Source organism: Dendrobates tinctorius, unplaced genomic scaffold (genome assembly GCF_039654945.1).
Source record: "Dendrobates tinctorius isolate UK_male_01 unplaced genomic scaffold, ASM3965494v1 ptg000455l, whole genome shotgun sequence".
NCBI classification, from domain to species: Eukaryota; Metazoa; Chordata; class Amphibia; order Anura; family Dendrobatidae; genus Dendrobates; species Dendrobates tinctorius.
The window spans coordinates 309,334-336,131 of NW_027362117.1; the positions used below are offsets into that span (position 1 = coordinate 309,334).

A 26,798-nucleotide genomic window follows, 5' to 3' on the forward strand; every position below is an offset into this window, starting at 1 on the left:
CACTAGGGGGAGCTCCCTGTATACAGAGATACATAAGATCTTGTCTGCAGCCACCACTAGGGGGAGCTCCCTGTATACAGAGATACATGGTAAGATCCCGTCTGCAGCCACCACTAGGGGGAGCTCCCTGTATACAGAGATACATGATAGGATCCTGTCTGCAGTCACCATTAGGGGGCACTCCCTGTATTCAGAGATACATGATAAGATCCTGTCTGCAGTCACCACTAGGAGGGCTCCATGTATGCAGAGATACATGATAAGATCCTTTCTGCAGTCACCACTAGGGGGCTCCATGTATACAGAGATACATAAGATCTTGTCTGCAGCCACCACTAGGGGGAGCTCCCTGTATACAGAGATACATGATAAGATCCCGTCTGCAGCCACCACTAGGGGGAGCTCCCTGTATACAGAGATACATGATAAGATCCCGTCTGCAGCCACCACTAGGGGGAGCTCCCTGTATACAGAGATACATGGTAAGATCCCGTCTGCAGCCACCACTAGGGGGAGCTCCCTGTATACAGAGATACATGATAAGATCCCGTCTGCAGCCACCACTAGGGGGAGCTCCCTGTATATGGAGATACATGATAAGATCCTGTCTGCAGCCACCACTAGGGGGAGCTTCCTGTACACAAAGATACAGGATAAGATCCTGTCTGCAGTCACCACTAGGGGGAGCTCCCTGTATACAGAGATACATGATAAGATCCTGTCTGCACTTCACCACTAATGGGAGCTCCCTGTATGCAGAGATACATGATAAGATCCTGTCTGCAGGCCACCACTAGAGGGAGCTCCCTGTATACAGAGATACATGATAAGATCCTGTCTGCACTTCACCACTAATGGGAGCTCCCTGTATACAGAGATACATGATAAGATCCCGTCTGCAGTTACCACTAGGGGGAGCTCCCTGTATACAGAGATACATGTTAAGATCCTGTCTGCAGCCACCACTAGAGGGAGCTCCCTGTATACAGAGATACATGATAAGATCCTGTCTGCAGTCACCACTAGGGGGAGCTCCCTGTATACAGAGATACATGATAAGATTCTGTCTGCAGTCACCAGTAGAATTGTGAATGCAGCTCTGGATGTTGCAGTGGGTGAGGAATGACGGGTAAAGGAAAGTCTTATCTGTGACAGAGATGTGATCGACTCCTTTGCTGCCTCTTCTTTTACACTTCTGCTGGGGGCATTGAGCTAAGTGATCTGCTACAGTGAGTGACCCCTCGTCCCTCGCTCTGGGGCCCCTCCGTTTTCTTTGAGACCTTTGCCTGGTTTGAGGCCATGTGCACACGATGCAGATTTGCAGCGTTTCCGCAGCGGATTTTACCGCGCAGAAACGTTGCATATCCGCATTGTGATGTACAGTACCTTTAAAATGAATGGAAAAAAAAAAACGCTGTGCAGACGCTGCGGATTTTTCCCGCACGGTTTTCCTACGGTACAAAATCCGCAGGATGTTACTTCTTTTGTGCGGTTTTCTATCTCCCCTGTTACCAAATCCGCAGGGGGAAGACCGCAATGGAAAACCGCACAAAAACCGCATGAAAACCGCATGAAAAATGGAAGAAATCCGCAGGAAAAATGCAGGTCATTTGACCTGCGGTTTTCTTCCATTCTGCACGGAAAAATCCACAGGGCTCAAAACTCCGTCTGCACTCAGCCTGAAGCTTCCTCTGAAGCCCGGGCAGCGCTGGGCACCATGTCCAGACAGTTGGCTCAGGAAAGCAGATGGCGGCTGTCTGGATGTATGCGCCAGGCTCACAGAATGACGGGGGTGTGCGCTCTGACATCTCATCTTACGAGCAGTTTACATGCTGCGCCAATGTGTAGAGGAAAATACAGATGGAAGTCTGTAACAATCGCTGGGTGACATGTGCCGGCAACAGTCATATCACATCCATACCCCCCTTCTTCCTCTTAGAAATAGATGGTCATATTGTCTTTAAATTCTGGTGTTAGTCCGACCATTCACCTTCAGATCTCATAGAATCATAGAATCATAGAATCGTAGAGTTGGAAGGGACCTCCTGGGCCATCTGGTCCAACCCCCTGCTCAAAGCAGGATTCGCTAAATCATCCCAGTCAGATGTCTGTCCAGCCTCTGTTTGAAGACTTCCATTGAAGGAGAACTCACCACTTCTCGTGGCAGCCTGTTCCACTCATTGATCACTCTAACTGTCAAAAAGTTTTTTCTAATATCTAATCTGTGTCTCTTCCCATTCAGTTTCATCCCATTGCTTCTAGATCTGGAGACTCAACCTTCATCGCTCGGGGATCGGACACATCCAGATCTTGATGATCTGTGCTAAAAAAAATCTTATCACGTGAGCGGCAGCCGCAGGCTCCTAGTGGGGTAAATCTGTGTCATTATGATTCCGTCTGCTGGAACGTTCTGTCCTCTGTCCCGAGGATGCGACAATCACATAATTAGACTCTGCTGATGCTACTGGCGAGGAGCGACAGGTCAACGTCAAGCATCAGTACATGTAACTAAGTATATAACTGCTATAATACTGCCCCTATGTACAAGAATATAACCACTATAATACTGCTCCTATATACAAGAATATAACTACTATAATACTGCCCCCTATGTACAAGAATATAACCACTATAATACTGCTCCTATATACAAAAATATAACTACTATAATACTGCTCCTATGTACAAGAATATAACTACTATAATACTGCTCCTATGTACAAGAATATAACTACTATAATACTGCCCCCTATGTACAAGAATATAACCACTATAATACTGCCCCTATGTACAAGAATATAACTACTATAATACTGCCCCCTATGTACAAGAATATAACTACTGTAATACTGCTCCTATATACAAGAATATAACTACTATAATACTGCCCCTATGTACAGGAATATAACTACTATAATACTGCTCCTATGTACAAGAATATAACCACTATAATACTGCTCCTATATACAAAAATATAACTACTATAATACTGCTCCTATGTACAAGAATATAACTACTATAATACTGCTCCTATGTACAAGAATATAACTGCTATAATACTGCCCCCCTATGTACAAGAGTATAACTACTATAATACTGCCCCTATGTACAAGAATATAACTAGTATAATACTTCCCCTATGTACAAGAATATAACTACTATAATACTTCCCCTATGTACAAGAATATAACTACTATAATACTGCTCCTATGTACAAGAATATAGCTACTATAATACTGCCCCCTATGTACAAGAATATAACCACTATAATACTGCCCCTATGTACAAGAATATAACTACTATAATACTACTCCTATGTACAAGAATATAACTACTATAATACTGCCCCTACATACAAGAATATAACTACTATAATACTGCTCCTGTGTACAAGAATATAACTACTATAATACTGCCCCCCTATGTACAAGAATAGAACTGCTATAATACTGCCCCCCTATGTACAAGAGTATAACTACTATAATACTTCCCCTATGTACAAGAATATAACTACTATAATACTGCTCCTATGTACAAGAATATAACTACTATAATACTGCCCCTATGTACAAGAATATAACTACTACAATACTGCCCCCATGTACAAGAATATAACTATTATAATAATGCTCCTATGTACAAGAATATAATTACTATAATACTGCCCCTATGTACAAGAATATAACTACTATAATACTGCTCCTATGTACAATATAACTACTATAATACTGCCCCTATGTACAAGAATATAACTACTATAATACTGCCCCTATATACAAGAATATAACTGCTATAATACTGCCACTATGTACAAGAATATAACTACTATAATACTGCCCCATATGTACAAGAATATAACTACTATAATACTGCCCCCTATGTACAAGAATATAACTACTATAATACTGCCCCCTATGTACAAGAATATAACTACTATATTACTGCCCCTATGTACAAGAATATAACTACTATAATACTGCCCCCAATGTACAAGAATATAACTACTATAATACTGCCCCTATGTACAAGAATATAACTTCTATAATACTGCCCCCAATGTACAAGAATATAACTACTATAATACTGCCCCTATATACAAGAATATAACTACTATAATACTGCCCCTATGTACAAGAATATAACTACTATAATACTGCCCCTATGTACAAGAATATAACTACTATAATACTGCCCCCTATGTACAAGAATATAACTACTATAATACTGCCCCTATGTACAAGAATATCACTACTTTAATACTGCCCGTATGTACAAGAATATCACTACTATAATACTGCTCCTATGTACAAGAATATAACTACTATAATACTGCTCCTATATACAAGAATATAACTACTATAATACTGCTCTTATGTACAAGAATATAAATACTATAATACTGCTCCTATGTACAAGAATATAACTACTATAATACTGCTCCCTATGTACAAGAATATAACTACTATAATACTGCTCCTATGTACAATATAACTACTATAATACTGCCCCTATGTACAAGAATATAACTACTATAATACTTCCCCTATATACAAGAATATAACTGCTATAATACTGCCACTATGTACAAGAATATAACTACTATAATACTGCCCCCAATGTACAAGAATATAACTACTATAATACTGCCCCATATGTACAAGAATATAACTACTATAATACTGCCCCCTATGTACAAGAATATAACTACTATAATACTGCCCCCTATGTACAAGAATATAACTACTATATTACTGCCCCTATGTACAAGAATATAACTACTATAATACTGCCCCCAATGTACAAGAATATAACTACTATAATACTGCCCCTATGTACAAGAATATAACTTCTATAATACTGCCCCCAATGTACAAGAATATAACTACTATAATACTGCCCCTATATACAAGAATATAACTACTATAATACTGCCCCTATGTACAAGAATATAACTATTATAATACTGCCCCTATGTACAAGAATATAACTACTATAATACTGCCCCTATGTACAAGAATATAACTACTATAATACTGCCCCCTATGTACAAGAATATAACTACTATAATACTGCCCCTATGTACAAGAATATCACTACTTTAATACTGCCCGTATGTACAAGAATATCACTACTATAATACTGCTCCTATGTACAAGAATATAACTACTATAATACTGCTCCTATATACAAGAATATAACTACTATAATACTGCTCCTATGTGCAAGAATATAACTACTATAATACTGCCCCTATGTACAAGAATATAACTACTATAATACTGCTCCTATGTACAAGAATATAACTACTATAATACTGCCCCCATGTACAAGAATATAACTACTATAATACTGCCCCATGTACAAGAATATAACTACTATAATACTGTACCCTATGTACAAGAATATAACTGCTATAATACTGCCCCTATGTACAAGAATATGACTACTATAATACTGCCCCCTATGTACAAGAATATAACTACTATAATACTGCTCCTATGTACAAGAATATAACTACTATAATACTGCTCCCTATGTGCAAGAATATAACTACTATAATACTGCCCGTATGTACAAGAATATCACTACTATAATACTGCCCCCTATGTACAAGAATATAACTACTATAATACTGCCCCCTATGTACAAGAATATAACTACTATAATACTGCTCCTATGTACAAGAATATAACTACTATAATACTGCTCCTATATACAAGAATATAACTACTATAATACTGCCCCTATGTACAAGAATATAACTACTATAATACTGCCCCTATATACAAAAATATAACTACTATAATACTGCCCCTATGTACAAGAATATAACTACTATAATACTGCCCCTATATACAAGAATATAACTACTATAATACTGCTCCTATGTACAAGAATATAACTACTATAATACTGCTCCTATGTACAAGAATATAACTACTATAATACTGCTCCCTATGTACAAGAATATAACTACTATAATACTGCTCCCTATGTACAAGAATATAACTACTATAATACTGCCCCCTATGTACAAGAATATAACTACTATGATACTGCTCCTATGTACAAGAATATAACTACTATAATACTGCTCCTATGTACAAGAATATCACTACTATAATACTGCTCCTTATATAGAAGAATATAGCTGCTATAATACTGCTCCTATGTACAAGAATATAATTATTATAATACTGCTCCTATGTACAAGAATATAGCTACTATAATACTGCTCCTATATACAAGAATATAACTACTATAATACTGCCCCTATGTACAAGAATATAACTACTATAATACTGCTCCTATGTACAAGAATATAACTACTATAATACTGCTCCCTATGTACAAGAATATAACTACTATAATACTGCTCCTGTGTACAAGAATATAACTACAATAATACTGCCCCTATATACAAGAATATAACTACTATAATACCGCTCCTATTTACAAGAATATAACTACTATAATACTGCCCCTATATACAAGAATATAACTACTATAATACCGCTCCTATGTACAAGAATATAACTAATATAATACTGCCCCTATGTACAAGAATATAACTAATATAATACTGCCCCTATGTACAAGAATATAACTACTATAATACTGCCCCTATATACAAGAATATAACTACTATAATACCGCTCCTATTTACAAGAATATAACTACTATAATACTGCCCCTATATACAAGAATATAACTACTATAATACCGCTCCTATGTACAAGAATATAACTACTATAATACTGCCCCTATGTACAAGAATATAACTACAATAATACTGCCCCTATGTACAAGAATATAACTACTATAATACTGCTCCTATGTACAAGAATATAACTACTATAATACTGCCCCTATATACAAGAATATAACTACTATAATACTGCTCCTATGTACAAGAATATAACTACTATAATACTGCCCCTATATACAAGAATATAACTACTATAATACTGCCCCTATATACAAGAATATAACTACTATAATACTGCCCCTATGTACAAGAATATAACTACTATAATACTGCCCCTATATACAAGAATATAACTACTATAATACTGCCCCTATATACAAGAATATAACTACTATAATACTGCCCCTATATACAAGAATATAACTACTATAATACTGCTCCTATGTACAAGAATATAACTACTATAATACTGCCCCTATATACAAGAATATAACTACTATAATACTGCCCCTATATACAAGAATATAACTACTATAATACTGCTCCTATGTACAAGAATATAACTACTATAATACTGCCCCTATATACAAGAATATAACTACTATAATACTGCCCTATGTACAAGAATATAACTACTATAATACTGCTCCTATGTACAAGAATATAACTACTATAATACTGCCCCTATGTACAAGAATATAACTACTATAATACTGCCCCTATGTACAAGAATATAACTACTATAATACTGCCCCTATGTACAAGACTATAACTACTATAATACTGCCTCCTAGCTGTGAGGTTGTTTGTTTGTAGCTCTCCTGATGTCTGGAGCAAGCCCAGGGGGAGGCCACCCTGGGCGGGATAACTCCCCAAGCAAGGCCCAGGCTTCCAGGCCTACACTTGGAAGTAACGCTCAAGTTGTGTCTAAGGCGGATGCAAGTCCCAAAGTTGTTTCTGAGGGAAAGAAAGCTCAGAATGGAAGTAGCAGCAGCAGCAGCAAGAAAGATGAAGCTGTGAAAGTGCAAAAAGTAACGGAACAAGGAAAAGCCATGGCTGTGGGTAAGAAAGTTCCAGTTAAGCAGTCGGCCAGCCAAGGCAAGCAGAGTGAAGGACAACTAGGAGAAATCCAAAAGAAATCTACTGGTGAGAAGCTGAATGGAGGAAAGCAGCCTGCAGCTCAGGAGGTGCCATCACCATCTTCAGGTGTGCAGCTGACTCCCAGCAGACAGAGGAGAACCTCACTGGAGAGACAGACGCTCCAGGAGAACCTGCAGCAGAAGCATGTGGTGGCCAGCATGGCGAGCTCTGGGCGCACAAGGTCGCAGTCAGGTGGCAGCAGTAAAAGTGCTGTGGAGCCTGGAGCCACGAAACCAGCGGTGGTGAAAGTTAAGGAGACGTCTGGTTTCAAGCATCCAGGGACATTGCTGAAAGCAGGATCCCAGGAGGAGACGCCATGTGCACCTGAGCTTCAGGTCGCAGAGGAGATCCCAGGACTGGTCAAGAGGCTCGGTGAGTTACAGCAGCACAAAGACTTGCTGCAGAAACAGATAGAAATGGGCTATAATGTAAAGGCTGCTAATCCTGGTGGGGATCACACCTTTTGTGATCAGACTCTGAACATGCTTGGTATACAGCTGGCAAAAGTGGTGACGGACATGGACTGTGTCCGAGAGAAGATGGGGCCCCTGGCAGAGACTTATAGGAACCAGGAACTGTTTATGTCACACAAGCAGGACTCTGCAGGTTCCAGCTCAGACATAGTCCCAGGTGAGCCCCAGAAGCCGGTGCGGCCAGTGCTGCAGCCTGCAAGTTTCTGCTTCCAAAAGGGTCAAATGCTGCAGCCGCAGCAGCCTGCGTCAGATCCCAAGCAGCAGCATGTTATGCAGATTCCAGCAGGTGTACCACAAGTCTCAGAATGCCCAGCACAGCAGCCTGCAGAAGATTCCAAGCAGCAGCATGGACTGCACTTTCCAGCAGAGGGACTACAAGTCTCAGAATGCCAAGCACAACAGTTGGGCAGTGGACATGTGCCGGTCATTACTGATGGTGCCCAGCAGGGCTCTGATGCTGGGGATAACCGCGCTGTATCTGGGGGGCTGGGGGCTTGGGGGAGCACAGTATCTTTGGTGGACGCTGCACAGTCTGATAATGACATTGATGTTGATGATAACAATGTGCATGATAATGTCTGTGATTTCCCCCCTTTAATTTCAAGCACACAAGGTGTGGCTGCCCCTCCTGCTGCAGATCTTCACCCCGTCAGTCAACCCAATGTGACCCCGCACGGTCCCCCCAGTAATGCCTGGACCCGTGGTTCTCCGTCTTTTACCTCTGGTTCCAATTATACAGGCCAGGCGTTTAAACGGAGAAACGTTGTGCGTTTCCAGCACAGAGGTGCCAAGGAGGACCTGCCAGACAGGAGGTTTGTCATCAGGGAGCTCTTGTGCCACCAGATGGGGTTTGTGCCAGTCAGCATCCTGGCAGTGATTAATCTTCCAGACAGGCAGGGCTATGATGTCAGCTTTAAGCTCATGTCTGACCTGGACAGATTCTGGTCTACTTTCCCCAAGTTTAGAGACACGGAGGGCTGGAGTAAGTTCAGCTTTATTCCTATCTCTAAGCCAGATACTGTCACTGTAAATGTCATCTTCTGGAATGAGTCTGTTCCCCCGCAGGACATTGTGGTGTGGCTCCGGAGGCATTGTGACCTGGTCTCGGACCTCACCAAAAGCAGAGACAGTGATGGGATCTGGACGGGAGGGTGGCGGGTTTTGGTGAAACTGCGCCAATGCAATAACATCACTGCCAATTTACCCAACTCCTTCTTTATTGGGAGGGAGAGGGGTGTGTGTTTCTATCCTGGGCAGCCTCGTAAGTGCATTAAATGTGGCAAGGCAGGTCACCTGGCAAATACCTGTACTGTGGTGAAGTGCAGCCTGTGTGGGGAGGTCGGCCATCTAGCTTCAGACTGCCAGAACATCAGGTGCAACCTCTGTGGGAAGATCGGTCACTCTCACAGGGACTGTCCAGACGCCTGGCACAATATCTGTAAGGACTTTCCTGACGAGGACTTGGTGGCAGGGGCAGAGATTCTGGAGGAGGCAGCTTTACTGTCAGGGGAAATACTGACCAGACCAGAGGTCCACCAGGGGTCTACTCAGCTAACACCAGAGCAGCAGGGTTCAGAGAGAGAACAGGGGAGTATGGAGGTTGTACCTCAGGGGCAGCGGTCACAGGAAGGCATTACTTCAGTGCTACCATCCGTGTCTGAAGAGTATAGCAATAATCAGAAAAGGAAGAAAAAGGACAAGGCCTCCCGTAAACCTGAGGAGTATGACACTGGCCAAGGAGCCGGGAAGAAATTCCAGAGTTCTGCAGGTGTAATGGTCGTATCTAACAGGTTTGATGTTCTGTCTGAGTCTGACGGCGATTTTGAAGATGACCTTAAGAGAATTGACGCAGAGTGTGATAGGGACGTAGAGGATTGTCCTCCGCCAAAGCGGAAGCCCTTACCTGAGGGCACTCGGGTAGAGTCTGAGATGGAGACCGGTGGTGAACAGAATAACTCCGACTCAGATCTGTGACGTTGTCAACCAGATAATGTCCAAACTCAGATAGGGAAAATCATTAGGAGAAATTAGGAAATGTTAAGATAGAGAAGGATGAGTCACCGGGTAGGAACATGATGAGCTCTGTTTGCAAAGTGTTTTTTTTTTTTTTTTTTTCTCTCCTCAAACTACGAGTATGGACTCTAAGTTAATTTGATATGTATAACCTGGATATGTAATGAATGTATGTACAATCCTAGTGAATTCAGTTTTGTATTATTGGAGGAATGTTATTTGGATTTGTTTGGTTTTTACAATGAAAATTGCCCCTATGTACAAGAATATAACTACTATAATACTGCTCCTATGTACAAGAATATAACTACTATAATACTGCTCCTATGTACAAGATTATAACTACTATAATACTGCCCCATATGTACAAGAATATAACTACTATAATACTGCTCCTATGTACAAGAATATAACTACTATAATACTGCCTCTATATACAAGAATATAACTACTATAATACTGCCCCCTATGTACAAGAATATAACTACTATAATACTGCCCCTATGTACAAGAATATAACTACTATAATACTGCTCCTATGTACAAGAATATAACTACTATAATACTGCCTCTATATACAAGAATATAACTACTATAATACTGCTCCTATGTACAAGAATATAACTACTATAATACTGCTCCTATGTACAAGAATATAACTACTATAATACTGTCCCCTATGTACAAGAATATAACTACTATAATACTGCTCCTATATACAAGAATATAACTACTATAATACTGCTCCTATGTACAAGAATATAACTACTATAATACTGCTCCTATGTACAAGAATATAACTACTATAATACCGCTCCTATGTACAAGAATATAACTACTATAATACTGCTCCTATATACAAGAATATAACTACTATAATACTGCCCCCTATGTACAAGAATATAACTACTATAATACTGCTCCTATGTACAAGAATATAACTACTATAATACTGCTCCTATGTACAAGAATATAACTACTATAATACTGCTCCTATGTACAAGAATATAACTACTATAATGCTGCCCCTATGTACAAGAATATAACTACTATGATACTGCTCCTATGTACAAGAATATAACTACTATAATACTGCCCCTATGTACAAGAATATAACTACTATAATACTGCTCCTATGTACAAGAATATAACTACTATAATACTGCTCCTATGTACAAGAATATAACTACTATAATACTGCTCCCTATATACAAGAATATCACTACTGTAATACTGCTCCTTATATACAAGAATATAGCTGCTATAATACTGCTCCTATGTACAAGAATATAACTATTATAATACTGCTCCTATGTACAAGAATATAGCTACTATAATACTGCTCCTATATACAAGAATATAACTACTATAATACTGCCCCTATGTACAAGAATATAACTACTATAATACTGCTCCTATGTACAAGAATATAACTACTATAATACTGCTCCCTATGTACAAGAATATAACTACTATAATACTGCTCCTGTGTACAAGAATATAACTACAATAATACTGCCCCTATATACAAGAATATAACTACTATAATACTGCCCCTATATACAAGAATATAACTACTATAATACCGCTCCTATGTACAAGAATATAACTACTATAATACTGCTCCCTATGTACAAGAATATAACTACAATAATACTGCCCCTATGTACAAGAATATAACTACTATAATACTGCTCCTATGTACAAGAATATAACTACTATAATACTGCCCCTATATACAAGAATATAACTACTATAATACCGCTCCTATGTACAAGAATATAACTACTATAATACTGCCCCTATTTACAAGAATATAACTACTATAATACTGCCCCTATATACAAGAATATAACTACTATAATACCGCTCCTATGTACAAGAATATAACTACTATAATACTGCTCCCTATGTACAAGAATATAACTACAATAATACTGCCCCTATGTACAAGAATATAACTACTATAATACTGCTCCTATGTACAAGAATATAACTACTATAATACTGCCCCTATATACAAGAATATAACTACTATAATACCGCTCCTATGTACAAGAATATAACTACTATAATACTGCCCCTATATACAAGAATATAACTACTATAATACCGCTCCTATGTACAAGAATATAACTACTATAATACTGCTCCTATGTACAAGAATATAACTACTATAATACTGCTCCTATGTACAAGAATATAACTACTATAATACTGATCCTATGTACAAGAATATAATTACTATAATACTGCCCCTATGTACAAGAATATAACTACTATAATACTGATCCTATGTACAAGAATATAATTACTATAATACAGCTCCTATGTACAAGAATATAACTACTATAATACTGCCCCTATGTACAAGAATATAACTACTATAATTCTGCCCCTATGTACAAGAATATAACTACTATAATACTGCTCCTATGTACAAGAATATAACTACTATAATACTGCTCTTATGTACAAGAATATAACTACTATAATACTGCTCCTATGTACAAGAATATAACTACTATAATACTGCTCCCTATGTACAAGAATATAACTACTATAATACTGCCCCTATATACAAGAATATAACTACTATAATACTGCCCCTATATACAAGAATATAACTACTATAATACTGCCCCTATATACAAGAATATAACTACTATAATACTGCCCCTATGTACAAGAATATAACTACTATAATACTGCCCCTATGTACAAGAATATAACTACTATAATACTGCTCCTATGTACAAGAATATAACTACTATAATACTGCTCTTATGTACAAGAATATAACTACTATAATACTGCCCCTATGTACAAGAATATAACTACTATAATACTGCTCCCTATGTACAAGAATATAACTACTATAATACTGCCCCTATATACAAGAATATAACTACTATAATACTGCTCCTATATACAAGAATATAACTACTATAATACTGCCACTATGTACAAGAATATAACTACTATAATACTGCCCCTATGTACAAGAATATAACTACTATAATACTGCCCCTATATACAAGAATATAACTACTATAATACTGCTCCCATGTACAAGAATATAACTACTATAATACTGCTCTTATGTACAAGAATATAACTACTATAATACTGCTCCTATGTACAAGAATATAACTACTATAATACTGCTCCTATGTACAAGAATATAACTACTATAATACTGCCCCTATATACAAGAATATAACTACTATAATACTGCCCCTATATACAAGAATATAACTACTATAATACTGCTCCTATGTACAAGAATATAACTACTATAATACTGCCACTATGTACAAGAATATAACTACTATAATACTACTCCTATGTGCAAGAATATAACTACTATAATACTGCCCCTATATACAAGAATATAACTACTATAATACTGCCCCTATGTACAAGAATATAACTACTATAATACTGCCACTATGTACAAGAATATAACTACTATAATACTACTCCTATGTGCAAGAATATAACTACTATAATACTGCCCCTATATACAAGAATATAACTACTATAATACTGCTCCTATATACAAGAATATAACTACTATAATACTGCCCCTATGTACAAGAATATAACTACTATAATACTGCCACTATGTACAAGAATATAACTACTATAATACTGCCCCTATGTACAAGAATATAACTACTATAATACTGCCCCTATGTACAAGAATATAACTACTATAATACTACTCCTATGTGCAAGAATATAACTACTATAATACTGCCCCTATGTACAAGAATATAACTACTATAATACTGCCCCTATGTACAAGAATATAACTACTATAATACTGCCCCTATGTACAAGAATATAACTACTATAATACTGCTCCTATGTACAAGAATATAACTACTATAATACTGCCCCCTATGTACAAGAATATAACTACTATAATACTGCCCCCTATGTACAAGAATATAACTACTATAATACTGCCCCCTATGTACAAGAATATAACTATTATAATACTGCCCCTATGTACAAGAATATAACTACTATAATACTGCCCCTATGTACAAGAATATAACTACTATAATACTGCTCCTATGTACAAGAATATAACTACTATAATACTGCCCCCTATGTACAAGAATATAACTACTATAATACTGCCCCCTATGTACAAGAATATAACTACTATAATACTGCCCCCTATGTACAAGAATATAACTACTATAATACTGCCCCTATGTACAAGAATATAACTACTATAATACTGTCCCTATGTACAAGAATATAACTACTATAATACTGCCCCTATGTACAAGAATATAACTACTATAATACTGCTCCTATGTACAAGAATAAAACTACTCTTATACTGCCCCTATGTACAAGAATATAACTACTATAATACTGCCCCTATGTACAAGACTATAACTACTATAATACTGCCCCCTATGTACAAGAATATACCTACTATAATACTGCCCCTATGTACAAGAATATAACTACTATAATACTGCTCCTATGTACAAGAATATAACTACTTTAATACTGCCCCCTATGTACAAGTATATAACTACTATAATACTGCTCCTATGTACAAGAATATAACTACTATAATACTGCCCCCTATGTACAAGAATATAACTACTAGAACACTGCCTCTATGTACAAGAATATAACTACTATAATACTGCCCCTATGTACAAGACTATAACTACTATAATACCGCCCCCTATGTACAAGAATATAACTACTATAATACTGCCCCTATGTACAAGAATATAACTACTATAATACTGCTCCTATGTACAAGAATATAACTACTATAATACTGCCCCCTATGTACAAGTATATAACTACTATAATACTGCCCCTATGTACAAGAATATAACTACTATAATACCGCCCCCTATGTACAAGAATATAACTACTATAATACTGCCCCTATGTACAAGAATATAACTACTATAATACTGCTCCTATGTACAAGAATATAACTACTATAATACTGCCCCCTATGTACAAGTATATAACTACTATAATACTGCTCCTATGTACAAGAATATAACTACTATAATACTACTCCTATGTGCAAGAATATAACTACTATAATACTGCCCCTATATACAAGAATATAACTACTATAATACTGCCTCTATGTACAAGAATATAACTACTATAATACTGCCCCTATGTACAAGAATATAACTACTATAATACTGCTCCCTATGTACAAGAATATAACTACTATAATACTGCCCCTATGTACAAGAATATAACTACTATAATACTGCTCCCTATGTACAAGAATATAACTACTATAATACTGCCCCTGTGTACTGTATATTGCTGCTATACACTGTGTGCAGTGCTCGGGGAGGCGTGAGGCTCGGAGTTCGTCTTGCTCTTTATTCCGGTCTCTTCCTGCGGTTTTCTATGTAGATGGTTTTCTCGCCGCCGTCTTTCTCCTCTTTGCTCTCAGTAAGCAGAGTGCGGTCCTTTAAGAGCAGACTTTGCCAGTCTCGTCCTTGGCAATGACCTTGAGGGTGAGTTCACCTGAACGTTGGTAGCGGGGAGCGCTGCGCGTTTGATCTGCAGTCGGAATGAGTCTGCGGCGTGAGGTGCGTCGCTCTCGGATCCAGCGCACGTGCTCGGGGAGAGGCGCCCGGCCGCGGCTTTCTGCTGGTTAATAGGTTTGTGTGTTGACGAATGATCTTCATCAAATGAGAGTCTTTATAATGTTTGATATAATGTCAGGTTTCATTACGCTCCGGGGCGAGGAGCGGGGGGGAGGCAGGCGAGGGGGGTCGGCGAGGAGGAGGGGGCGACGGTGCGGGATCGGGGGAAGAATGACTGGAATAGCAATGGATCGGAGCTGGAGCGAGACTGCAGCCTGGGAGACGCGATGATCTGTTACTGTCAGCGCACGGACTGACGCCTTCCTGCACGCACGTCCGAGCCGCGGTCAGGGTGGGGGGGGATTATTGTGGCTTCGCCGGCAGAATCCCACCCCCCTCGTGTGCCGAGACGTGCGCACAATGCGGTACAGTGCCCCCGATTATAGAGCGCAGACAAGTCGAATAAAATGTCTGACAGACACGTGACCACGTGAGATCGCGCCGCGGCCAAGTAGCTCGTCACATCCTCCGGACTCCCAGCAGCGCAGAGGATTTCAGCCGCGTTCTTACTTTCTCTCCTTTTATTCCTTTCCTGATAGGAAGAAGATATTGAATATTACGACTCCAAGGCGGACACAGAATATGTGAGTCCCGCGACGTCTCCGGGGTGGTCCGCGCTCTCGCCTTGTTTGGGTCTCATTGTCCGTCTCCTCTTTTAGGAAGATCTGGAGGGCGACGATGAACCTCGGGAGCCATCAAACTCTCTGAAGCTGGAGTTCAGCGACGATCCAAACTTCAGGACCAAAGTGAATTACTCGTACACGGCGGTGCAGATCCCGACTGACATCTACAAGGGCTGTGAGTACCCGAGGTGTCTGCTGGGAGTTGTAGTCCGCTCACGGCTCCATTCTGGGCCATTTTCAGTGTCTCTGCTTTCTGTCATTGATTATCATCTACATTTAGAGGCACAAACCCTGCGCTGCACACTGCTGCTCCACAGCTGAGGGTTTGGTGCAGTGTATGTGGGAGTCCAAGATTGGCTTCATTGATCCTGTGGCAGTCTGTAATGTAAGCCGTCTGTTTCCTTTCACTGACAGCAAGCAGAGATCTTGAAAATGCAGAGAACCTGTCTGAACTTTTGAATCACACTCGTCCTCTATTCACAGAAGACGGGACGCCGGCCCTTCAGTGACATTGATTAAACGTCAATCTGTCGTGTGATCCCCCCCAAATGTACCCCCCCCCCCCGCCGCCTCTTGCGGATTTTTCTTTTTTCCTCTTTTGCTTGTTATTGTTCCCTTGTGAGTAGAGATGGTCGGACCCCTAGATGTTCGGGTACTAGAACAGCACCTGAGCCCGGACCCCATTCACTTGAATGGGAGGCCCGAACATCCAGTGGTTGCCATGCTATCATGTACATGACTGCGCCGCAGGCAAACATCGCTTCTGAGCAGTGGTGAAATCATCCCCGCCGGTCAGACAGCCGCGGTTCCCATCTTGCCAGATGACAGCGTGGCTTGCTGCTGTGATCGGTGGTGTAAAATTTCTCCTTTCACTGGCGTCAGCTGATGGGACTACTACTCCCATCAGCCAGCGCCTGCTGCCACTAATAACAGTGAGATCTGGAGTGGCTGATGGGAGTATTCCTCAGCCGGCTCCTGTGCTGTAAATAAGTGGTTAAAAATATAGAAATTCATCGTGAGTTCCGCTGTATTTTATAACCAGCCAGCAGAACTGACAGCGGGGGGCTTTGCGGCGCTGTCAAAAACATCCAGTGTCCGGGGGGCCGAACCCGATACACGGACTTCCTGGTGAAGTCCATGTTTGGTGGCCGTGTCTGAACAGTAGGGGTTTGGTACAGACGCCAATCTTTACTGTTCAGGTTCGCCCATGTCTGCCCGCGAGCACTGACCCCTCTGCAGACCCCTGATCTCCCCGGTCTCCCTATGGCTGACCCCTCTGCAGACCCCCGGTCTCCCTATGGCTGACCCCTCTGCAGACCCCCGCTCTCCCTATGGCTGACTCCTCTGCAGACCCCCGCTCTCCCTATGGCTGACTCCTCTGCAGACCCCCGCTCTCCCTATTGCTGACCCCTCTCCCACTGCTGCCATCTGTCTCTCCAGCTACCGTCATCCTGAACGAACTGAACTGGACGGATGCCTTAGAGAACGTCTTCATCCAGAACCGGCAGGAGGACCCCACTCTGCTGTGGCAGGTGTTCGGCAGCGCCACCGGTGTGACCCGATACTACCCAGGTAAGAGCTGCGATGCGGAGACGGCGGTGTCATGGCGGCTCATCAAGTGCTGGAGACTCTAACTCTGGTGTCTGTCACCACAGCCACCCCCTGGAGGGCTCCCAGTAAGATCGACCTGTACGATGTCCGCCGGAGGCCGTGGTGAGTACAGCCGGCGTCCCCTCGCTTCATCCCTGCTGACTTAATACTGCTCACAGCTGAGGGTTTGTTACAATTGCATCCATGTTGTGACTGGGAACAGCAGAGAGGTTTCGGGTTCTGGTGACTTTAGGATTGCCGGATACACCCGCAGCACAGCCCTCTCTGCCCCACTGTTTTGTTACAATGTGTCAGTGTATGCAGGGCCGTATTTTGAGTTTGTGCTGCCCCCCCCCATTGGCGAGTATGACTAATGTAGACACTGTCGGCAGTGACTTGGGCTACTTGCACATCAGCGATTTTCGCCATTTGCGGCAGATCCGTCAGTTTTTCCGCATCTGTCACGTAACGGATCACTTATGGCAATGCTGCATTCGGCCTCATTCATTCCCTATGGGACTTGCGGACATGTGCGGCACTTGCGGTTTTGCTGCGATCCCGCAAATGCGGCGCTTGCAGCAACGGAAAAAACCGCTGCTGTGTTTTATTTGTCGCACCGCAAGTGCAAAACCGCAAGTCCCATAGGGAATGAGTAAGAGGTCCGAATCTATGTGTATGCCCCTGTAGCTCTTCCGAAGACAATTCCAGCGATATTTCTACATGTTCCGTCCATTCCTCTGAAATCGGTTTGCATACATATTCAGATGGGGGAGTAGATCTGCTGCTCCAGCTCTAGACCCGCTCGCTGCCGCCTCTTCCAGCTCTTTTTTCCAGAAGGAAGCACATCATAGAGGCTGTCAGTGAAGGGGGTGACACTCTGCGGGAACTAGAGCTGGAGTGACAGAGGGATAAGAGCCACCATAGTCGTTAGGCATTATTTATATATCAATTGAAATGCTGATTTCTGAATATGGGAGAAAGGGACTGACCATAGAAAGGGATTTATGGAGTTGGTCTTGTAAAGAGCTACATGCACATATAAAAAGTTTGAAGGGGTGAAATGAAGCTAATATACAATGCTGCCAGCAAAAATATTCTTGCATAGCTGTTATGGCAGCACGGTGGCTCAGTGGTTAGCACTGTACGCGGTGGCTCAGTACTGTACGCGGTGGCTCAGTACTGTACGCGGTGGCTCAGTAGTCAGCGCAACAGCTTTGTAGCACTGGGGTCCGGGGTTCAAATCCCAACAAGGATGACCTCTGAAAAGAGTTTCTGTGTTCTCCCCGAGTTTGTGTGGGTTTCCTACCACACTCACAAGACCTACTAATAGGATCTTTAGATTGTGAGCCCCAATGGGGACAGTGTTGATGATGTATGTAAAGTGCTGCGGGGTTAGGCTGAGGTCACATTGCGTTTAGGGTGTCCGCGGTGTAACACAGTCTGGTAACGCTGCCATTGACCCCCATTATGTGGCGTCATTCTGTGACGGAGCCTCGGACGCGGGCTGCAGCGTCTGAGGCTCCGTCACCGCTAGCGCAGATGAATCTTCAGCGCTAGCGGGTATAGTATAGCGCTATACCGTTAACTATTAGCTATGCGCTGAACGGGCGGCAAAACGCAATCTGAACCTGGCCGTAATAGCGCAATATCAATGAGTGAATCCTATTCTTAATACTATGTCCCAGGCTCTGAGGATCTTGTGTTTCGAGGTCACGCGCTCTCTGATGTCGCTGCCTGTCTCGCTGCCTTCCTCTTTTGACACTGCGGTATGGTGGACAAGAGGGCAGTAACTGGTTAACAGCAAGACGTATGGTGCCTGCACTAACTGAGCCCTAGACTCTCCCCATCCCGTGTCCTGCAGACATTGGGGGATCACTCGACGGACTTTATTCTTCTGTTACGGCCCCGTCTCTGACTACGTCCGGATGTTCCAGCATAGTGGAGCGGATTTTATCATATCCCGTCTCCACTATGCGTTCAAACACGCAGGCGGCAGAGCCGCGTATCCGCACATGTGGCGCGTCTCTCTAGACCGCAGCCGGTCTGATTATCTCGCAGAGACGCTCAGTCTACACAATGACCCGGTTCTATGAATAGGACGCGGTGATACCACACGGTTCAGCGTACACATGCGGAGTCACCGCGCGTACAAAAGCCGGCAGCACTATGGCCGGAGCTGCGTCCTCCCTGCAGTGTTTCCTGAACGTGTGCACATAGCCTTAGGGTCTGTGCACACGGTGCGGATTTGTCTGCAGAATTTTATGCACAGAATCCGCATCTCTTAGCAGAAAATGCAGGTAAAAATCCACGCGTTTTTCATGCAGATTTTCAAGCGTTTTTTCATGCAGATTTGTATGCATTCTTGTAGGCTAAATAACAATCTATTATATACCAAAAAAAAAAAGAATTGTGATGTCATTTCTTGTTCAACCGCTTCACTTACAAACTCCATTGAAGAATGTTTACACACACAGATATATAGATAATAGATATATCGATAGATGATAGATCTATCTATACAGTGCCTTGCAAAAGTATTTGGCCCCCTGGAACTTTTCAGCCTTTTCCCACAGATCATGCTTCAAGCATAAAGATACCAAATGTAAATTTTTGGTGAAGAATCAACAACAAGTGGGACACAATTGTGAAGTTGAATGAAATTTATTGGTTATTTTTAATTTTTGTGGAAAGTCAAAAACTGTAAAGTGGGGCGTGCAATATTATTGAGCCCCTTTACTTTCAGTGCAGCAAACTCCCTCCAGAAGTTCATTGTGGATCTCTGAATGATCCAATATTGTCCTAAATGACTAATGATAAATATAATGCACCTGTGTGTAATCAAGTCTCCGTATTCTGTGATAGTCTCAGGGTTCTGTTTGAAGCACAGAGAGCATCATGAAGACCAAGGAACACAACAGGCAGGTCCGTGATACTGTTGTGGAGAAGTTTAAAGCCGGATTTGGATACAAAATGATTTCCAAAACTTTAAACATCCCAAGGAGCACTGTGCAAGCGATCATATTGAAATGGAAGGAGTATCATACCGCTGCAAATCTACCAAGACCCGGCCGTCCCTCTAAACTTTCATCTCAAACAAGGAGAAGACTGATCAGAGATGCAGCCAAGAGGCCCATGATCACTCTGGATGAACTGCAGAGATCTACAGCCGAGGTGGGACAGTCTGTCCATAGGACAACAATCAGTTGTACACTGCACAAATCTGGCCTTTATGGAAGAGTGGCAAGAAGAAAGCAATTTCTCAAAGATATCCATAAAAAGTGTTTAAAGTTTGCAACAAGCCACCTGGGAGACACCAAACATGTGGAAGAAGGTGCTCTGGTCAGATGAAACCAAAATCGAACTTTTTGGCAACAATGCCAAACGATATGTTTGGCGTAAAGGCAGCACAGCTCATCACCCTGAACGCACCATCCCCACTGTCAGACATGGTGGTGGCAGCATCATGGTTTGGGCCTGCTTTTCTTCAGCAGGGACAGGGAAGATGGTTATAATTGATGGGAAGATGGATGGAGCCAAATACAGGACCATTCTTGAAGAAAACCTGTTGGAGTCTGCAAAAGGCCTGAGACTGGGACGGAAATTTGTCTTCCAACAAGACAATGATCCCAAACATAAAGCAAAATCTACAATGGAATGGTTCACAAATAAACGTCTCCAGGTGTTAGAATGGCCAAGTCACAGTCCAGACCTGAATCCAATCGAGAATCTGTGGAAAGAGCTGAAAACTGCTGTTCACAAACGATCTCCATCCAACCTCACTGAGCGCGAGCTGTTTGCCAAGGAAGAATGGGCGAGAATTTCAGTCTCTCGATGTACAAAACTGATAGAGACAAACCCCAAGCGACTGCAGCTGTAATCGCAGCAAAAGGAGGAGCAACAAAGTATTAAGTTACAGGGGCCGAATAATATTGCACGCCCCACTTTTCAGTTTTTGCATTTGCACAAAAATTTAAAATAACCAATAAATTTTGTTCAACTTCACAATTGTGTCCCACTTGTTGTTGATTCTTCAAAAAAATTTACATTTGGTGTCTTTATGTTTGAAGCATGATATGTGGGAAAAGGTTGAAAAGTTCCAGGGGGCCGAATACTTTCGCAAGGCACTGTATATATCTAATACCGAGCAGGGCTGTGGAGTCTGAGTCGTGGAGTCGGTGCTCATTTTGTTGGAGTCGGTATAAAATGGACCGACTCCCGACTCCTAAAATATATAATAAATTGGGTGCAGTAATTCAATGTAGAATGTGCTGAATATTATTTCATAGGAGTTTGGGAAAGTTATGAAATGTCCTATAAATGACTGTTCTATTCCTGATCTAAGGCTACATTCACACACAGCGTTTTTGCTGCGTTTTTTGAGGATACTTTTTTCAGCTGCAAAGCAGATCAGCTTTTTAAAAAACTGCATCACCTGAAAGGTTTTTGAGCTCATAGATAATGTTTTCAATAGCAAAAGCAGATTAGAAATCTGCTCTATATATCCATTTATCCATATCTGTCTATCCATATCTTATCTGTACCAATAAGAATGAAAACCGGGTAGCACACAGACTAACACTTCCGCCAGGCAGAGGAGGAGGAAAGAGCGTCTCAAACATCATTAACAAGATATTTTGTAAGTGACAGTTCCTGTAACAATGACAGCAGATATGTCTAACAGACGGCTCCTCCAGCTTGTTGTGAAGGACGGTGCACCATTATCACTATTGGCACGACCGGCTTTTACAGCTCTTAATGGAGAAATGGGGGCAAACTTGGTGTTTCTCTGGAAAGAGAAAATATTAGAAAATTAGTGATTGAAGAAGCCCTTAACCAAAAGGAAGATCTTAAAAAGACTCTCAAAAGACGCTTCATGTTCCCTACAATGGACGCCTGCACACGTCACAGAGTGAACTATTTTGCCATCAATGTTCGATAGGTTTGTGACAACAAAAATTGTTACCGAGACACTGGCAGTAACAGATACTAAAGCTCATCACAGCAGCCAGTTTCTCCAGGCCTTAGTGGAAAAAGTGCTGCAAGATTACGAACTCAAAAAAGAACAGGTTCTTGCTATTGTAACGGACAATGCTTCACACATAAGTACAATGACACTGATGAATGAGAGTAATGAACAACAGCTAGAGGAACATTCAGGATTCAGTATGAGATGGAAGGCCACAGTGCTGTTCATGTAACTGAGGAACAAACAGATATTACTACAGAAGAACAGCAACATTATACTGTAGAAATAGATGATCTTGTTGAAGCTGCTTCAAAACATTTTCCTATTCATCACATGCGTTGCGTTGTGCACACGCTGCAGCTGGCAATAAGAGATAGTCTGCAAGAGGGACATGCTGGAAATCTGATTGGAAAAATGAGGAAATTGGTTATTGCCGCCAGAACCCCTAAAATTCATTCCATCTTGAAGAGACATGCTGGAAAAGGGCAATTGTTGATCAACTAAAACCGTTTCTTATAGATATGACGAACCCTCAGGGAACCCTACATGAAGGTCAATGGACACAGGTGGCTGAATTGAAGGAATTGCTTAATCACCCATTTACAGTGACTAAAAAATTACAAGCTGAGGATTTAACGCCTGGCATTTTCATGAGGGAGTGGAAGAACTTGGTATTTTGCTGTTTAATCGCAGATGGCATTTCTGCTTCAATGAAACGGAGAGAGACAGAGCTATTGGAAAATAAAATGTTTCTGGCAGCTGTTTATGTGGACCCGAGTCATCGTATACTGCTTGATGATCAACCGCTTACTAAAGGAAAAGAAGCTCTGACTGAGGTAGCAGTTAAGAAGAGTGGCCTACAGGAGGACTGCCAGGCGCAAGACGACTTGGGTCCTGACAGCGCTACTGCTGCCATATCTTCATCCTCATCAGATGAGGAGTTTGACCTTGACAAGTATTTGGATGACATGGAGCAGGGAAAGCGTTGCCGCAAGGAAAAAGATTTCACTCCGTCTCCTATAGCAGCAGACTGACCAGATTTCAGCAAAATGTTTCACTTGCTCTCAAAGAAAAATTCAACCATTCATCAGAACTGACTGTGCAGGAGGCAATTCCTTTATACCCGGAAATTGTTAGAGATGTTCCCATGTGGTTACGGCTTTACCTCCAACCCAAGTTACTGTAGAGAGGTTGTTCTCTGGCCTTAACATTATTAGGTCAGATGTGAGGTCATCTATGAGGGAGGATCTGATGGAGGCAATTCTATTTCTCAGAAGAAATTCATAGACTGCACAAATGTTATTTAGTATGTTTTTGTTGAAAACGTTTTTTTGCCACTTACATAGTTTATTACATAGTGATATATATATATAATCGATATTACACAATGTAATACATATTTACAATTTATTAGTTTTTTGTGTTCTAAAGTTGTATTCCAATAAATATATATCATGTTCTATCTAAATATCTTGATTATTGGATCATAGAAATGATTAAATGTCTGAGGTTCACATTGTTCTACAATACATTTTTCACTTAAATATAAGCAATATATGTGGGAGTCGGAGTCGCAGGTTTGGCTTACCGACTCCACAGCCCTGATACCAAGCCCGATGTTATAGTAATATTTATAATAAAATGTTACATAGAGAGTTAAATAAAGAAACACATAAAATCTGCGTTAGGTCGGGGTCACACTTGCGACAAACTCACACGAGTCTCGCACCTCAATACACGGCACTGGCGCCGGCACTCGGGACCAGAGCGGTCAGCTACGTAGAAATTCATGCAGCCGCACAATCCGGTCCCCACCCCTGTAAGCATGGCTGCGGGCTCATCCTCCCCCCCCCCCCCCCCCCTGTATGCATGGCTGCGGGCTCATCCTCCCACCCCGTATGCTTGACTCCGGGCTCATCCAACCGTGTGCATGTCTCCGGGGTCATCCTCCCCCCCGTATGCGCATGGCTCCGGACTCATCCTCCCCCCCCCCCCGTATGCATGTCTCCGGGATTATCGTCTCATGCTCGTCGTCTCTGTATCTCCCTGTCTTTTGCTCGCTCTCATGCTCATCGTCTGTCTCTGTATCTCCCTGTCTTTTGCTCGCTTTCATGCTCATCGTCTGTCTCTGTATCTCCCTGTCTTTTGCTCGCTCTCATGCTCATCGTCTGTCTCTGTATCTCCCTGTCTTTTGCTCGCTTTCATGCTCATCGTCTGTCTCTGTATCTCCTGTCTTTTGCTCGCTGTCATGCTCATCGTCTGTCTCTGTATCTCCCTGTCTTTTGCTCTCTCTCATGCTCATCGTCTGTCTCTGTATCTCCGTGTCTTTTGCTCGCTGTCATGCTCATCGTCTGTCTCTGTATCTCCCTGTCTTTTGCTCGCTGTCATGCTCATCGTCTGTCTCTGTATCTCCCTGTCTTTTGCTCGCTGTCATGCTCATCGTCTGTCTCTGTATCTCCCTGTCTTTTGCTCGCTCTCATGCTCATCGTCTGTCTCTGTATCTCCCTGTCTTTTGCTCGCTCTCATGCTCATCGTCTGTCTCTGTATCTCCCTGTCTTTTGCTCGCTTTCATGCTCATCGTCTGTCTCTGTATCTCCTGTCTTTTGCTCGCTGTCATGCTCATCGTCTGTCTCTGTATCTCCCTGTCTTTTGCTCTCTCTCATGCTCATCGTCTGTCTCTGTATCTCCCTGTCTTTTGCTCGCTCTCATGCTCATCGTCTGTCTCTGTATCTCCCTGTCTTTTGCTCGCTGTCATGCTCATCGTCTGTCTCTGTATCTCCCTGTCTTTTGCTCGCTGTCATGCTCATCGTCTGTCTCTGTATCTCCCTGTCTTTTGCTCGCTCTCATGCTCATCGTCTGTCTCTGTATCTCCCTGTCTTTTGCTCTCTCTCATGCTCATCGTCTGTCTCTGTATCTCCCTGTCTTTTGCTCGCTCTCATGCTCATCGTCTGTCTCTGTATCTCCCTGTCTTTTGCTCTCTCTCATGCTCATCGTCTGTCTCTGTATCTCCCTGTCTTTTGCTCGCTCTCATGCTCATCGTCTGTCTCTGTATCTCCGTCTTTTGCTCGCTTTCATGCTCATCGTCTGTCTCTGTATCTCCCTGTCTTTTGCTCGCTCTCATGCTCATCGTCTGTCTCTGTATCTCCCTGTCTTTTGCTCGCTCTCATGCTCATCGTCTGTGTCTGTATCTCCCTGTCTTTTGCTCGCTGTCATGCTCATCGTCTGTCTCTGTATCTCCCTGTCTTTTGCTCGCTCTCATGCTCATCGTCTGTCTCTGTATCTCCCTGTCTTTTGCTCGCTCTCATGCTCATCGTCTGTCTCTGTATCTCCCTGTCTTTTGCTCGCTCTCATGCTCATCGTCTGTCTCTGTATCTCCCTGTCTTTTGCTCGCTCTCATGCTCATCGTCTGTCTCTGTATCTCCCTGTCTTTTGCTCTCTCTCATGCTCATCGTCTGTCTCTGTATCTCCCTGTCTTTTGCTCGCTCTCATGCTCATCGTCTGTCTCTGTATCTCCCTGTCTTTTGCTCTCTCTCATGCTCATCGTCTGTCTCTGTATCTCCCTGTCTTTTGCTCTCTCTCATGCTCATCGTCTGTCTCTGTATCTCCCTGTCTTTTGCT

General features: G+C 41.8%; 1 protein-coding gene across 5 annotated transcripts in view; it reads left to right on the forward strand.

Moving 5' to 3' along the window:
- Positions 1-26,798, forward strand: part of CACNA2D2 (calcium voltage-gated channel auxiliary subunit alpha2delta 2) — a 226,877-nt gene that overhangs the window by 154,916 nt on the left and 45,163 nt on the right. For all 5 annotated transcript variants that reach the window (XM_073564499.1, XM_073564501.1, XM_073564500.1 and 2 more), the window contains exons 5-8: positions 16,541-16,585; positions 16,661-16,799; positions 18,065-18,196; positions 18,280-18,337. In XM_073564499.1, the coding sequence (XP_073420600.1) occupies positions 16,541-16,585; positions 16,661-16,799; positions 18,065-18,196; positions 18,280-18,337 (374 nt within the window). The remainder of the gene's footprint in view (positions 1-16,540; positions 16,586-16,660; positions 16,800-18,064; positions 18,197-18,279; positions 18,338-26,798) is intronic.